At 39.6% G+C, this 16,330-nt stretch overlaps 1 protein-coding gene across 4 annotated transcripts in view; it reads right to left on the bottom strand.

Moving 5' to 3' along the window:
- PAM (peptidylglycine alpha-amidating monooxygenase) overlaps positions 1 to 16,330 on the bottom strand; it is a 299,102-nt gene that overhangs the window by 85,484 nt on the left and 197,288 nt on the right. For all 4 annotated transcript variants that reach the window (XM_077462333.1, XM_077462332.1, XM_077462330.1 and 1 more), the window contains exons 13-14: positions 12,071 to 12,255; positions 11,903 to 11,974 (exon numbers count right to left, since the gene is read on the bottom strand). In XM_077462333.1, the coding sequence (XP_077318459.1) occupies positions 11,903 to 11,974; positions 12,071 to 12,255 (257 nt within the window). The remainder of the gene's footprint in view (positions 1 to 11,902; positions 11,975 to 12,070; positions 12,256 to 16,330) is intronic.

Here is a 16,330-nt window from a genome sequence, read left to right on the forward strand (position 1 = left end):
AAATGACACAGGCTCCACACATCATAGTTTCGTGTAAATGTGATTTGACAATATACCGTAATTAGATCAATTTCACCATCTTATATTTACTAATCTCTAACATATAAAAGAGGAGGCCAAATTGTAATAACTGACCCAACTCATATCTTCCATGTCTCTCAACCATGATATTGGATGGTAAAGATGGTAATAAAGCAGGTAAGGTGGCCAGGCAGACTACTAACATTAGACAGAGTGGATATTTCCTAGTTTAAAGGTAAACCTGTATTTTTCCCATGCAGGGAAAGCCAACATGTTTGCTTTAAAGTGTGCTCTTGCATAGTTTATGAACTTTACATACTAAGTTACATACTATACTACAGCCTTATTTCAAAATTGATTAAAATGTATTATTTTTCTCAATATTCTACAAAGAATACCCCATAATGAGAATGTGGAAGAAGTTTGTTTGAAATCTTTGCAAATTATAAAAAAAAAAAAAAAATCATATGTACATAAGTATTCACAGCCATGACACTCAAATTTGAGCTCAGGTGCTTCCTGTTTCTATTGATCATCCTTGAGATGCTTCTACAACTTGGAGTCCACCTGTGGTAAATGCAGTTGATTGGACATGATTTGGAAAGGCACTCATCTATCTGTATAAGGTCCCACAGTTAACAGTGCATGTTAGAGCACAAACCAGGCCATGAAGTCCAAGGAATTGTCTGTAGACCTCCAAGATGGGCACAGATCTGGGTAAGGGTACAAGAACATTTCTGCAGCATTGATGGTCCCAATAAGCACAGTGGCCTCCATTTTCCCTATATGGAAGAACACGGTTGGTCACTCTGACAGAACTCCAGCATTTCTGGGTGGAGGAGAACCTTCCAGAAGAACAACCATTTCTGCAGCACTCCACCAATCAGGCATGTAATGTAGAGTGGCCAGACAGAAGCCATTCCTCAGTAAAAGGCACATAATAGCCTGCCTGGAGTTTGCCAAAAGGCATCTGAAGGACTCTCAGACCATGAGAAGCAAAATTCTCTGGTCTGATAAAACAAAGATTTAACTTTTTGGCCTAAATTGGCAAGCGTCATGTCTGGAAGAAACCAGGCACCACTCATCACCTGGCCAATACCATCCCTACAGTGAAGCATGGTGGTGGCAGCATCATGCTGTGGGGATATTTTTCAGCGGCAGGAACTAGACTAGTCGGGATTGAGGGAAAGATGAATGTAGCAATGTACAGAGACAGCCATGATGAAAACCTGCTCTAGAGTGCTCTGGACCTCAGACTGGGTGAAGGTTTATCTACCAACAGGACAACGACCCTAAGCACACAGCCAAGATAACAAAGGAGTGGCTATAGGACAACTCTGTGAATGTCCTTGAGTGGCCCAGCCAGAACCCAGACTTGAACCCTTTTGAACATCTCTGGAGAGATCTGAAAATGGCTGTGCACCGATGCTCCTTATCCAACCTGATGGAGGCTGAGGAGGTCCTACAAAGAATAATGGGAGAAACTGCCCAAAATAGGTGTGCCAAGCTTGTAGCATCATACTCAAGACTTGAGGCTGTAATTGGTGCCAAAGGTGCTTCAAAGTATTGAGCAAAGACTGTGAACACTTATGTACATGTGATTTTTTTTTTCCTTTTTTTTTTTTAATACATTTGCATAGATTTCAAACTTCTTTCACGTTGGGTAGAATAGTAGTAATTGTAGAATTTTGAGGAAAATAATGAATTTAATCCATTTTGGAATAAGGCTGTAACATAACAAAATGTGAAAAAAGTGAAGCACTGTGAATACTTTCCTAGTACACTGTATTTTTACTGCCATGTTTACTCACTTGCCTAATGTTATCATCATCAAGATATATATATTTCTAATGGACATTACATTCTGTAGACACACTGCTTATACATCTACTCCTGAAGAAGCAAGCAGTGAGTTATTTATATGATGTCAGTTATAACTTATGTGTATGTTTCCTAGTATTTGACCCCAAGCAGTTTGGCATCTACGTCCATGTATTTTACATATGATTTATTGAGGTAAAAACAATCTATTAACCATGTGTATTCTACATACTCTTATTGGCCTCCTCATGCTCACCTTATCAGCAAAATTTTTCTTTGTTGTATTCAATTTGGGGGTGGAGGAGTGTCACTGGCAGCACCAGACCATTTTCCTTCCTTTTTTTTCGTATTGAACCCAGGTGGAAGACACCTATATGCCCAACCTGGTCTGCTGCTTCCTTGGGCTAATCAAATATTTACATAGCTGACATCTTTGATTCCCATGTCATTTCTCTCCCCACAGGTTCACACCATAACCTGCTCTCTGAAGCTGTTCCCTAATGGTGACTGTGGGTTTTGCCATGTCCTGGGAGCTGCGATCTATATAGAGGAGGTCCTCCTACCTTTCTGTCCCCTCCTTTCTATGACAGGTAGGGCCACCTATACATCAGCGCCATGTTTCCACACTTACCGCAGGGATGTCCACAACCAGGTCGGCATCATCATGTATGGACTAATAGGTAATCACAAGCGGCCGGGGGATGTTCATGTCCGCGCACTCCTCCCACTTGGCAGCGAGCACTTCTGCTCACACTAGCCACCTAGTTAGGATGGAGCCTGCTGAACACGCTGGGGGAGGAGGGGTTACAAATGGGAGGTTTAGCTTCCATGGGATTCCTTCCTTCATGGTTTTACACTTCCCACGTCAATGATACGTTTTCTATGAAAAGCACTTATATACTCCCATGACTGGGTACATATATCTATATCCCTATGCCCTTCCACTAGAGTTGATACGTTATGTTATAGTATTTTTATAAGGTCTTATATTTTTTTATGCAATTTTGCACTTCAGCACTTTATTGCTGCCTTCCTGTCCCCATGTCCATATCAATACTTGATTGGGCTGTATATCATCTAGACTCATTTATATATACTTATGTGCATAGTTTTCTACTCTAGTACTTACCGGATTACCTAGATATACACTTGGGTTACAGCTGCTAATGGACATTGAGGGAAACCAAGGGATACACTCTATGCTCCCATGTTCTGCAGACCCTCTGTTCCCCAGGGGGTTCCTGCCGGTTCCTCTCCTTCAGCTCCTGATATAGACATCTTGCCGCCACTTCTTGGGAAAACAGCTTTTGAGACCCTGGCTTAGCTGACCTGTGAGTGTGGGGTTCTCCCTGTACAAGGCCCCCCCACTGTTTGTTTAAGGTTATTCATCATCGAGATATATATTTCTAACTGACCTCTCATTCAGTAGATACACTGGTTATGACTAAGGCCTTATAGGCTGAAATGTGTCAACCTTTCTTATTTGCGTTTGGTCACTGTGGCTTGTTCATAAATACTAAATTTTTTAAGAGCAATCACCGGAATGTGGATCATCTTTTCCTCAATTCCCTACTCCACCAACAACTGTGGATCGAGCACCTGGGAGCTCTGCTATCTATGTGATGTATGGGTAGTAGCACTGACTTTTTTGTTTATATCATACACTGCATATACAGCTACTCCTGCAGAAGCAAGCAGTGGGTAGTGAAATGCGTAAAGTTACAGAACGTCTGTGTATTATTTTACATGAACAGTTGTAACTTATGTGTACGTTTCCTAGCATTTTTGTTAACATGTTGACCCCAAGCGGTTTGGCATGCATGACCATGTATTTTACATACAATAACTGTTTTTACCTCAATAAATCTATTAACCATGTGTATCCTACATACTCTTATTGGTCTCCTTGTGCTCACCTCATTTAAAGTCCAATGGATGAAATTTTGCTTTGTAATACTCAATCCCCTAACCTGACACAAGTAGGCCGGTAAGGACTTCTGACTTTGCGGATGTCCAAACCTGTTCTGGGTCAATGTCCAACATCAACAAGGAAGCCCCCATATTGGACTTGGAATCAACTTTTTAAGGGGCACAGACAACACAGTGCTGTCATACATGGATTGAAATTCTATCAATCGGCTTATGTACAACCAGCCTGTCGGATTCTTCCTGAACGATCAATGCCTCCGGCAATACAAGAGCAGTAAGGATTCCCCCATCCAGATCAAGTGTGTGGATTGAGGAATCTTTTTTTTTTTTTAACACGCTAAATCATGCATGGCCAGCTTAAGTCTAGCCATAGACATAAGGTCAGAAAAATCCAACACTCAAAATGTTCACTTGAGACTGCAATTTTGCATGCACGTTTAAATGCATTTTCAATTTATTCCAGTGTGGGTTTTATTCATTTTTGTTCTGTTTTGACGTGTTTATCTTTATTCAGTATAACGTGCATTTGTTCCAGACAAAAAAAAAAGCTGCAGGTTCTACTTTTGTTGACTGCACTGGAACGGAACGCACTGGGGTGAACTTACAGGAGTTCTATAAAAAGTGCATAATTATTTTGGATGAGGCTGCATGTCTATACACCCAGGAGATGCTGCAACACTTGTCTTATCTTAAGAAAAATAACAGCAAATATCCATTTTGAATTGTTGGTTGCAGTGTCCCCACAGGGGGAAAATTGCTTCCCAAACTGTCAGTGGCCTTGCTGGGGGACAATCATCTCAGGTCAATAGATAGCCAAATGACAGAAAACATTTTCGCTGCCGGGGATCGGCAATTTTAGCTACTTGGCAAGTTTTTTTTTTAGCCTTTTCGCTGTATCAGTTCCAATTCAATTTACTCTTAAAAAGCTACATTTTTCCATTTCTTTTCTAATAGGCTTTATTCTATTAAATATTTCTGTAAGTCAGAAAAACACCACTTTCAGTCAAGACCCTGAACGAATAAAGTGTGACACTAGATAGAAAAGCTCACACTGTGGGATTTGGCAGAGACTAGCAAACCGTGTAACCTGTAAGGGCACCTCTCAGCTAGTTTGGAGAAGAGCCAGAGATGTGACAATGTAAAATTTGCATCCCTCGCCCAGTATCCATTGTTACATGGAGTTCATTATCATTTCAATGATGCTGTTCCTTTTTACTTGTCCACATGATGAAGGGTTTCCACCATGCAGAGCAGGGTGCACAGTTCACATTCACTGAACAACTTAGATGTGTACTACAGACCATAGTGGTTCATTCAGGCAAAAAGTAGTCTTTTTCTGACAAGATTCCAAGTTACGTGTATAAACTTTAATGAGCTATACATTTGTTTCCAGCAAGACACCAGTGTACAATTACCAAATCCACAGCATAGGATATTGTCTGCATGTCAACTCTAGGAATTGGTACAAATCTAAGCAAGCAAACATTTAAGTTGAATTTGCTTTTTAAAAAGGGAATTTAACAAATGAAAAAAACAATCTTGCTTGTTTTATAACGTAAATAGTAATCTAAAAAACTAAATAAAAAACAGTAACCCATAGAAATCAATCAGCAAATGTTACTAAAGATAAAATGATTGTTGCTCTTGGTTACTGTCCTTTGAAACGTTTAACTGATCTGACCTCAATAAATTAAATGTTATTTGGCAGCCTGGGTGAATTTCATTCCATAACTCGGCACGGATTTCCATCACAGCACTTGGATGATGCACTCAATTTTAGTTTAAGTTAGTATTTACAGTTTTTTTTTTTTTTCAGAATCAGTGTTCTGCAGGTTTTATTCGGTAAAAGTAGACTTTAAGCTATCTGGGCAGAAACGGATAAAAGTTTTACTTATTAATCCCGTAATTGAGTTAGGTATTAAAAATCCATACATTTTTTTAATCCTGTTAGTGTGAGCACCAAATATCTTTATTTAAATTCCCTTAATCTAGAGCACACCAAGACTTAAGCCTAGTACACACAGGCTGAATGTTGGGCGGCATTAGCCAGTTCAATAGAAACCGGCCCACATTCACCCCCCTGTGAACGGAAGCTAGTCTGACAGAGGACGGCAATTTTTCTGGCTTCTGTCGAAGGGGAATAACCAAAAAAGGTCTGCTGATTCACTCCCAATCAGCGCTTTCAGCAAACAATCCTGTCAGAACATACTAGCTCAGGAGTGGAGATCGCTCTACTAACATCGTATTATTAGTACAGCGGCTTAGACCTGAGCTGTCAATTTTTTTTAGACTAGTGTGTACTAGGCTTAAGGCAGGCCATACACTGTTTGAGGTTCCTGGGGTTGGGAAAGACATCTGCACGATTCCCCCATCAACACAGGCAGCGTTGACAGGGGAATCAGCAATTGTCCTCTCCTGGCGGGGGAAGCCATCCATGTTGGGAGAAGACAGTGATTATTGCTAGCGGCTATAGAAGCCACTAGCAACAATCACAAGAGATTCTGGCAGGTTGGTTGTACCAAAGTTGATCGATTGGTCAACTTGGTACATTCAGCTTGCTCATTAGTGGTTCAAATCTCGGTCAGTTCCGTCTGAAATGGCAGAGTTTCGAACAGTGTATGGCTGGCCTTCGAAACAAGGACAATTAGGTACTGTTACACTGTACAGTGCTGACTGTGATCTTGCGTACAATAGGGTAGATCACAGGAATGACTTCAGTAAGCTGCTGCTCCCTTCACTGTCCAATCAGCCTAGCTGAGGGTGAGAATTTGACCAAGAAAATAGAAATTCAGCAACCACATCTTTCCTACCCCATCAGATTTGTGGGCAAGGGAGTAAAAAAGTTTTAAACTTTCTAAAAATGCACATGAAAGGCACTTGCAAATATAGCAGTCAGGTAGGACATTATTTCGTACTAAAAAACAAATGTCCAGGCGCATTGAAAAAATTCCAAGCAAATAACCAAAAACATTGAATGGAACCATGGCTGCTGCTGTCCAAAACTCATAAACCAATGAGATGACAATAAACAATCAGGAAAAAAGACAGTGCTGACTATCAAACAAAACCCTCAAGTATGAAGCAGAGACTCTATTTTATAAAAAAAATTAAGGTACTCCCCAAGGTTTACAGCAGTCTATAGATGGTCACACGGAGACTTGGATGAGAATCTGACAATACCTGTAGGCTGGAGCCGTATGGATGGAAAATGGGGGAGGAGTAAACAACAGCATTACCCAGTAAATAATAACATACAAATATACATAAATATAAAATAAAAAAATAAGATAATAAAAAATATTAATGATAATGAAAAATAGACCCCTGGCCCTACGATTCTGAGCAGGCCCCTTGCCAGAGGCACTCCTGCATTCTCTGCTCCATGGCTCTGTTTATTTTCCTCTGAGCCCCTGTGACATCCATGTAGCTCCAGCCTCCAGGAATTGTCAGCTTCTCATCCAAGTCTCTGTATGACCATCTATACACTGCTGTAAAACTTGGGGATTACATCCACTTTTTTATAAAATAGAGTGTCTCTACTTCATACCTGAAGGATTTTGTTTATGGATTGTTAATCAGCACTGTCTTTTTTCCTGATTGTTTAAGGACATTATTTTTCCACTTTGGGAACTAATGTCCATGGCATCTTACTTAAAATGCCTATTTAATTAAAACCAGTGAAAAAAAAAAAAAAGGAAGGAGGATGATTCCACCCAACTGACCCCCACAGAGCTATTCTTTTTTAACACTGAGAACAACTTACCTGTCATGCGATTCCCCCATGAAACCTCTTAAGTTGGTAATTACAGGTGGATGAAGTAGTTCTGTGTTGTCTTTGTTGATCTAGCTGACCAGGGTGGTCTCCACCTCTCACATGAGGTCCGTCCTGAAGGCTTTGGCACTCTGTGGAGGACCATGTAATGCACTCTTCCGACAGACGATGGACAGTGCCCATGTCAACAGAAAGTTACTTGGGCAGTGCAAGCTCATAAACCCCCCCAAATACAGACCAAAGTTGGGAGATCGGAGGCCTAGCTTGTCACATGATCTCAGCTTTAAGTATGTAATTGGGGATTTAAGATTAGACTTTTTTCATACAAATTATAATTAAGTAAAAGAGGGAAAGGTTTAAGCAGAAAAATGGTGTTGCCCTAATATAAAACGGTTTTAATATATTTACAGAGGATTACCCCATTGGCTTGGGATAAGGAACTGTAGGGAAGGGAAACCTGGAAAAGGGAAAATGCATCATCCTTTATCTAGCATACTATGTCATATAAATCGACCACAAACAATCAATTTATTGAGCGACTCCAGGAATAACCAGCACCACGTATCTCTATGGACTGAACACGCGTATCACCTGAAAACAAGATCATATTCAATTTGCAGCACAATTCAGCTTTAACATCAGAAAGACACGTATCCCTGGAGACCAGATCTCTTAGGTTTCACATCTATTTAAAACTGCACAAAAGTTACATCATTGCCATAGAAACCAACTGACTGCAATATGTGTTGGATGACTTTTGGCCTTGTGGTTGAACATAACGTATTTTTACTTATCTGCTCAAATTATTTTTTCTCGGCCACAAATAGTATCAGAAAATATACAGAGCCTATACTCATGTAAAATTTAAGTTTTTAAATTGCAAAACCAGCTGAATAAAAAAAAAAAACACATTAAAAATGGATGCGCATTCTGGAAACAAAATGGAATTAGAGGAGGGTAATTGTCATCCCCCCCCAAAGCCAATTAGTAGCAATCCGTTGGGATTTTTGGACAATAGAATTTTCCAATGCTCCCACATATTACATTCAGAAGAGGCAACACTATGAATTATAAACACAGCAACACAAAAGGCAGCATTTGGTGCTTGGATCATCATTCAGTTCCATTAATTATACCACTTATGGACTGGAGACTCCGTTACAGTACATAATGTAGAACTACATAAGTGGTGAGGATTTGCAAGAAAGGAACATCATGTAGCTCATACACTAGAGGAGATCTATAAACAAGAATAGTGGTTGATATTGCAACCAAATCCATGCGATTTCAAAACTTCTGTGTATCCCATGTGTAAAGGTCTGCTATGTACCCTGCCTGATGTCAGTGCAGCTAGAGCTGAAAGTAGAAGACATGTTGGGTTCTAATACAAGCCATAAAAAATACAGTTGTGTCCACTTTTCCCAAAACGGAGGTAATATATTCTGCTGCCAGACCAACCTCCCATAGTGATTGAGCAGGTCAATGAAGACTGCAGTGACACAAAAAATAAAATAAAAATCTCAGTTCTTTTTAATGACACTTCAGTCCTAACCCAACACTCACAAAGCCTGATGCACTAGGACGTATCATACAGCCACTAACTTTGAGAAAGTGACTTATTTTAGGTAGAGGCACCCAGTTTAAGACCTCAAGCACATTAAATTTAAAAAACACTGCCTATACAGACAGCCTGTTAAAAGCACCTCTATATAAGCTTATGCGTCCAAGCACACATAGGCATTTACAGGCGTATTGTAAGAAGCATATTTACGCAGGAAAAACAAAACAAAACAAAACACCAGAGGTGCGTTTTTGAGAGGAACTTAAAAGCAGATTTTTTTTTTTAAATAAACATGCCTAAACACACAACCACTGGATGCATAAAGCATATTCCTGTTAATGGATTCCAATGGCCAGAATGAAGTTTCTGGCCAGTAGAATGCATTTATGGTAAAATGCGATAAGCAACTAAAAGCGTGCGCAATACATGGCTTTTAGTGCGATTTGTAAGCCGCATTTTCCTGCCAGCAGATCCGACGTTCAGAGAGACGCTTTCTGATGCCCCATGTGCATGAGGTCTAACAAGTTAAAAATAGAGCTCAAAGTAAAACTGCAATTAAAAAAAAATGATATAATGCATACAAGGCAGTCTGTCACTAGATTTAAATTTATGACATCTAAATTTTAGGAGTAATGGATATCGTTATCTTCATTTTTTAAATAAAGCTGTAATTTTCTACGAATAGCTTATATGCGATGCACTACCGATAAGTAAACAAGTCCGTTGGGCTTATTTATACTCTCCATAATGGAGACCACGTGATGTATACTAGCCTGTAAGATTGGGAGTGTAATAGGAACCAAATCAAAGCTTGGCTTCCCTGTTTCCTATATCTGAGTGATGGTCCGGCATGGCGTCCATGCTCCAGATGACGTCAGGTATGACGAATCACGTAGGGAGGAGCCTGTTGTGACGTCGGTGCTGGAAGCAAATAGCAAGCTATCCTGTGTGTACCCACGGATTATATACCAAAAAGAGCTTTACACTTGGAGGATATGTGAGTATCACTATTTCTCTAATAAATAAACATTTTATATACAGCGTTACACTATGCAAGGTCCCTCTGTCTATTATCAAACTTGTATACTGTGGAGCATTGATTATTGAGGTGTGCTATGGTATTGCCTGTGACGGACTGTCACTGTTGAGGATCATAGGATACTGCTTTATTACATGCTCAAATTGACCTATCTGTAGTGGACGGTCAATTTTATCTGGCAAGCCTCGTGTTTGATCCTTGTGGAGGTCTGGACACAACACATGTGTTTCCACTGGAAGCGGTTATCATACTAAAGATTTTTTCAATAATCACAGATTGATATCCAATCACTGGAACTATTGCGGACTTTATTTCTTATCACTATCCAGGCGATAGGTGATAACTTTCTTGTCCTCGCCTTTTCTTATTTTAGCACAACATTGCTAATATTAAAAGTCTGTCACTAGCATTAATAGTTTTCATTTTTCTGCTTTGCAACCTTTTAACAGAGTTGAATATGTCTCAATGCTGACAGCAGATTCATTGATTTTAACAATGTGACAACACTGTGTTCTGCAGTGAAATCACAGCAGTGTTGTTACCCTGTAAGACTCTGCACTACTTTAAATAAGCGACAAATGAAATCCCAATGGTAACACTTTTTAAGTAGTTATACCCTGTAAGTATTCCTGTAAATGTAATGTAGTTTATCCTAACCCTTCTGTTGGTCAGCTTGGTGTGCATGTAAATGTGGAGAAGGCATGTAAATAAATTAAAAAAATAAATAAATAAATAAATATATATATATATATATATACATATGTATATGTATATATCTCACATACACACACACATATATACATAATATATATATATATATATATATATATATATATATATATATATATATACATACATATACATACATACACACATACACACACACACACAATCCCCCCACCCCAAAAATTTGGGGCAAATCATGTGTGCGTGTTTTACACCGATTCCTGGCTGCCTCAGAGTGGAAGGAGGAGACGAGCGCTGGCGGATTACCCAAAACCGTGATCTCCTGTGTACCCGGCACTTAGTCTCACACAGTCCCGCCTCCTGGCCCAGCATTGGACCACTGTTCTATCATAGGAGCCGTGCCAGAAGGTGGGACCGTGAGTGACTGAGTGCTGGGAACACAGGAGATTGCGGCTCTGTGTAATCTGGCACTGATGAGGCTGCAATGATGGGCAAAGGCAAGGCTGCAGATGGGCAATGATTAAGCTGCATTGGTGGGCGATGATCAGGCTGCAATGGAGAGGCTGCAGATGGGCACTGAGCAGGCTTCATTATTGGGCATTGGAGAGGCTGCAGATGGCCACTGATCAGGCTGAGTTGGCGGGCATTAATAAGACTGCATTGATGGGCTGTGACCCTTATTTTGCTTCAAAGTTCTATATTAAAAATGTACTTTTTTTTCCTGAAACTTCCCTTCTAAAATTAAGATGCGTGTTATACGCCAATAAATATGGAATATAGAATACAATCATTACATTGTATTAATTTCCTAAAGTTACCAGATTACCATATTCTTCTTTACGGTTGTACACTCAATAAAGCTGTGCAAAATTAGTTCGGAGCAATTATATTTTAGTTTACTGTTGCCGTAGCCCCATCCGCTAAGAGTAGATTTCTGATTGGCTGATGTGGTATAATGTAGATTCTCATTACTTTCAGAATTGGCAGATTTAATCATTTAGTGCAAGTACAAAACAATGCAATAAAATAATTTTTTGTAAAATGGTTATGTATGTGCACATATTGAACATACCCTGATCCATCACTTGCTCCTCTTCCCTTTTAGGCTGTTGCTGTATATTTCTTTCTTCATGTTCCTTCATATCTTTAACAGAAACATAAAACAGATATTCTAATGTAAAAGCTTCCAAGAGCTACCTGAAAGTTCCATGCAAAGAAAGAAATACGTAGAAATACGTACGTTTGTGACTGCCGTGTCCCATTACCATATCAGGACTAACAGGGACTGGAATATTGGCTATCTCAGGGATGTGGCGAAATAAGGCTGGGTCCCCCGTCCGCACACATGTCATGTAAGAACTGGCATGAGCAGCTTCCATGTAATACATTACATACAGGTTGCACATTTCATCACTGGAAGTGCCTCTGTTATAAATCGAGAAAGCAAAATTACCATCCTCCAACACAACAAATTAAAATACATAAGCACTTCTGTCATGCCTCTAATAAAAATAAACTGAATTATCTCACCTCCTTGACAGAACAGATACTGTATACTGTATTAAGACAAAGGACATGTACAGCAACTACAGATTTTTAATAATATTAATTGGGCTGGGGATTTACAACACATTTCATATCCTGGCAGTACTTCTACAAGTCCCATAAAGACAATTACATTGGCTATTTTTTCTCTAGTTTTGATCAACACTGCACATTATTTAATGATGCTGTGCATAGTTTTACTTCCCTGCCACTAGCCTGTCCCAGGAGAATACTTGAATATAGTCTTTCATACAAAATGATCAGGCCTCTGCAAGAACCCAAGACTTCCATTAGAAAATACCATTTCTATTCCTTCTCACTTAATCCACACTACCAGCTTTTGCAGTCTGAAAGCAGCAGCCACACATATATATTGATAATTCTGGCCAATATTCTCTTTTAATGTTACCAAAGCCTTACAGTGTGAGGGCCTACATCAAGGTTTCTCAACTAGGGTTCCTCCAGGGGTTGCACGGGGTTCCCTGAGCAATGAGCAATTTCTAACTCTCTGATGAGTCCCCTCCGACACCATTAATCTTTCTAGCCATCTGTGAGGGTGTCATTCTTCCCAATGATCACAAATGTAGGAAGCAATCTTCCCATTAACTATCACACTGATCTATCATGAGTGGTATATCTAGTAACTCCTAGCAAGGGTTCCCTCCATGTTCCTGCATGTTAAAAAGGTTGCAAAAAGCTGGCCTACATAAACAATGCATTTGATTTGTAATTAGTCAGGCAAGCCATCATAATTAAAAACGACCAACCTAATGCAATAGCTCAGAACCTTTTGTCAATTACAGCCCTGTCTGTCAGTTTTGTAGAGGATAAAATGCAAACACCACAATTTATTTCGATTTCCACCTACCTCCCCTATATGTGCCTTCTAATATAACACAGAGTTATGGCTCTCAGCTTCCTTATAACTGCCTTCCAATCACATTCTTCGTCCTGCTTTAAGTCTATGGAATTTACCACCCCAAACAACCAGTCCTAATTTTCCAAGCTTTAGTGATGACATTCTTAAAAGAGAAGTAGGGGAATTAATTTTTCTTTGTAGAATCATACTTACCTAGCTGGATGGTGCATTTGTCCCCCGCCGGCTCTAACACTGAGAACCGAGCGATCAAACACCACGATCGCTCGGTTTTCAGCACTGAGTAGAGAGCTGGTAAATGTCAGTCCCTGGCTCTCTGCTCTGCCCCCCCCCCCCCCCACTGGAGTGCAGGACTGTGGAGGGGAGGGGAGCAGCCGGCTCAGACTCTAAGCAGCTCGCATGTGAGTGGATCCCGACCATATGGTCATGATCTTTCCAGAGCATGGAACAGCTGTCTGCTGGAAACGGGTCACAGGAGTGCAGAACAAACTGCACTCCTGTGATCCTCAGGAGAAGTACAGCCACACAATGCCCAGCAAGTTATTTAAGTGCTATTTATTCTTGAGCAACTTAATAAAATTGGCAATACTTCCTGATTTTGCTATCTTGTATTTCAAACAGAAATTATTGTCCATTTGGCAGAATCTATTTTGGGTGAACAATTCATGCAGCCCTAACATAAACATATGTCCAATAATTAGACAAAAAAACATTGACTGCAGGTGAAACTAACATTTAAAAGCCGCAAACAGATGTCAGTAACATCAGTGTGTCAGTAACATCTGACATACAGTTGACCTCATTCTGACTTGCATTTGGCCTGCTTCACGTTTTAGATTCCCATAGATATGGGAATTCAAAACCCATCTGACGTGAACAAAAAGTCTTGACACAGGTCTTTACAATAAACTACTTAAGGTTTACCCTGTAAAAAAAATAAAAAATAAAATCAAATTTGCTATTTTGAACATTCCCACACACATCTCAGGAACATAAATGAATATGATTAAAAGAAAGCTGTCATGAGATAAACACTCAGACTGCCTTTTTAACCTAAAAATGAAAGCTGCACCCATATCAGTTATGCTGATCACCTGGTTTCTATGCTTTCTGACAAAAAAATAAATAAATATAGTAAAGGTCTTGCGAGCTACCAAATCAAAGTTCCCTTATCTTATAATAGTATAATGACAGCTGCTAGCACTAATCATGTCCCATACTAACGTGTGAAAATCACAGACAAATAAATCACGTGCTGCGCTATCCCCTTAATGATCTGCTGAACCAGCACCAAAAACCTAAAAAACAAAATAGTTCAAGTGATGTGCCTATAAATCAAATCCAAGAATAATAATATATAAGCGACTAAAGTAGTCATTTGGCTTTCAACATCATATAGCATGAATGTACACACATCATAAAATATAAATATTGATACAAAAGTGTTCCATAAAGTGCTCAAGTGCATTATCAAGTTCGTGATACCCTGACCACCCAGGATCAGTTTTCAGTGCCCTCAATACAGCAATAATAAACGTGACTTGATAGGTGACTGTGAATATAGCGATCTTCAGCACTCATTACACTAAGGTGCTCCCCACCCCAAGGTAATGGCCGATCACCTCAGAGCATGTGACCTTAAGTTTAGTCAATACACGCTTTTGAATCATTAAAAACGGATTCCAGGTCAGGTTGCAGGGTCCAAACACTGCTCAAAGATGTAGCCTCCTCACATATAAATATCAAAAAGAAACTTCATAGTGTGACACCGTTAAAAGATTTTATTTACTGCAAACAAAGCCCTATTATAGGGTACTCATAGGGTCTGGTGCATCAGTGCATCGCTCTATAGCATGCCTTAATAGAGGCAAGCTGTGGGGAAGATTGTGTGCTCCTACTCCATAAGGTAGACCAGCTGTCTGCTGTGCCGTCCAGTCCGCTCCCCTACATATGTCGATACAAGGGAAATATTGTATCTTCATCAGGGGGATGATATTTATGTGAGGAGGCTACATCTTTGATCAGTGTTTGGACCTTGCAACCTGACCTGGAATCCGTTTTAATGATTCAAAAGCATGCATTGACTAAACTTTATTGCAAAGTCACACACTCTGAGGTGAGTGGCCATTACCTTGGGGTGGGGAGCACCTGAGTGTAATCACTGCTGCAGGATGCTATATTCACAGTCACGATCAAGTCACGTTTATTATTGTTGTATTAAGGACACTGAAAACTGATCCTGGGTGGTCAGGTTATCATGGACTTATATGCACTTGAGCACTTTATGGATCACTTTTGTATCAATATTTATATTTTAGGAAACGCTATATGATGTTGAAAGCTGAATGACGACCTTAGTCGCTTATATATTATTATTATATTCTTGGATATGATTTATAGGCACATCACGTTAACAATTTTGTTGTTTAGGTTCTATCCTTTCTGAGTAACAAACTAGGAACAACAATGCAAAAAGTACTTCAACAGGCCTGCACATGTGTATTTATTCTGGCGAGGTAGCCAAGTAAATGCTACTATTAGCCCAAGGAGGCTCCCCTCCATCCTGCTGGAGGCTTACTGCAGAAAATAGGAAGCTCTTGGAGCCATGGCATTTATATTTGTAGATAGCAGTTCCTTATTAATTATTCATTTCAGTGGAAAGACATATTTGCCAAGGATGCTTTGTCAGGGGAGCTATATATGTGAAATGAATTTAAAAAACTAGAAAAAAAGATAAGATTAAAAGCAACATTGGTCTTTGAAGTCTTTTGACCGTCATTGACTTCCTATAAGCGTATACAGAAATAATTCCCAAGTCCTGGCTACAGTGGGCCAGATACAACAACCTGAGAGTTCTCCAGCTGATTAATGTCCCAGCATGCTGCCTCAGACACCATTGATCTATTCCTGGGCTTAGCAAGCCATTTTCTATATCTGATCAAACAAAAATGTACAATAACACGGTTTATAGGTTATATGATAGATAGATCTTTCCTCCGATGTATATATAATTTATAAAAAAATAAAAAAATTTAGCATGTGCAGGGATCACCACTATAATTATATATATTATATTAT

This window comes from Lithobates pipiens, unplaced genomic scaffold (genome assembly GCF_037356315.1).
Source record: "Lithobates pipiens isolate NorthernLeopardFrog02 unplaced genomic scaffold, aLitPip1_a1.2 Scaffold_3, whole genome shotgun sequence".
In the NCBI taxonomy this organism is placed as follows: Eukaryota; Metazoa; Chordata; class Amphibia; order Anura; family Ranidae; genus Lithobates; species Lithobates pipiens.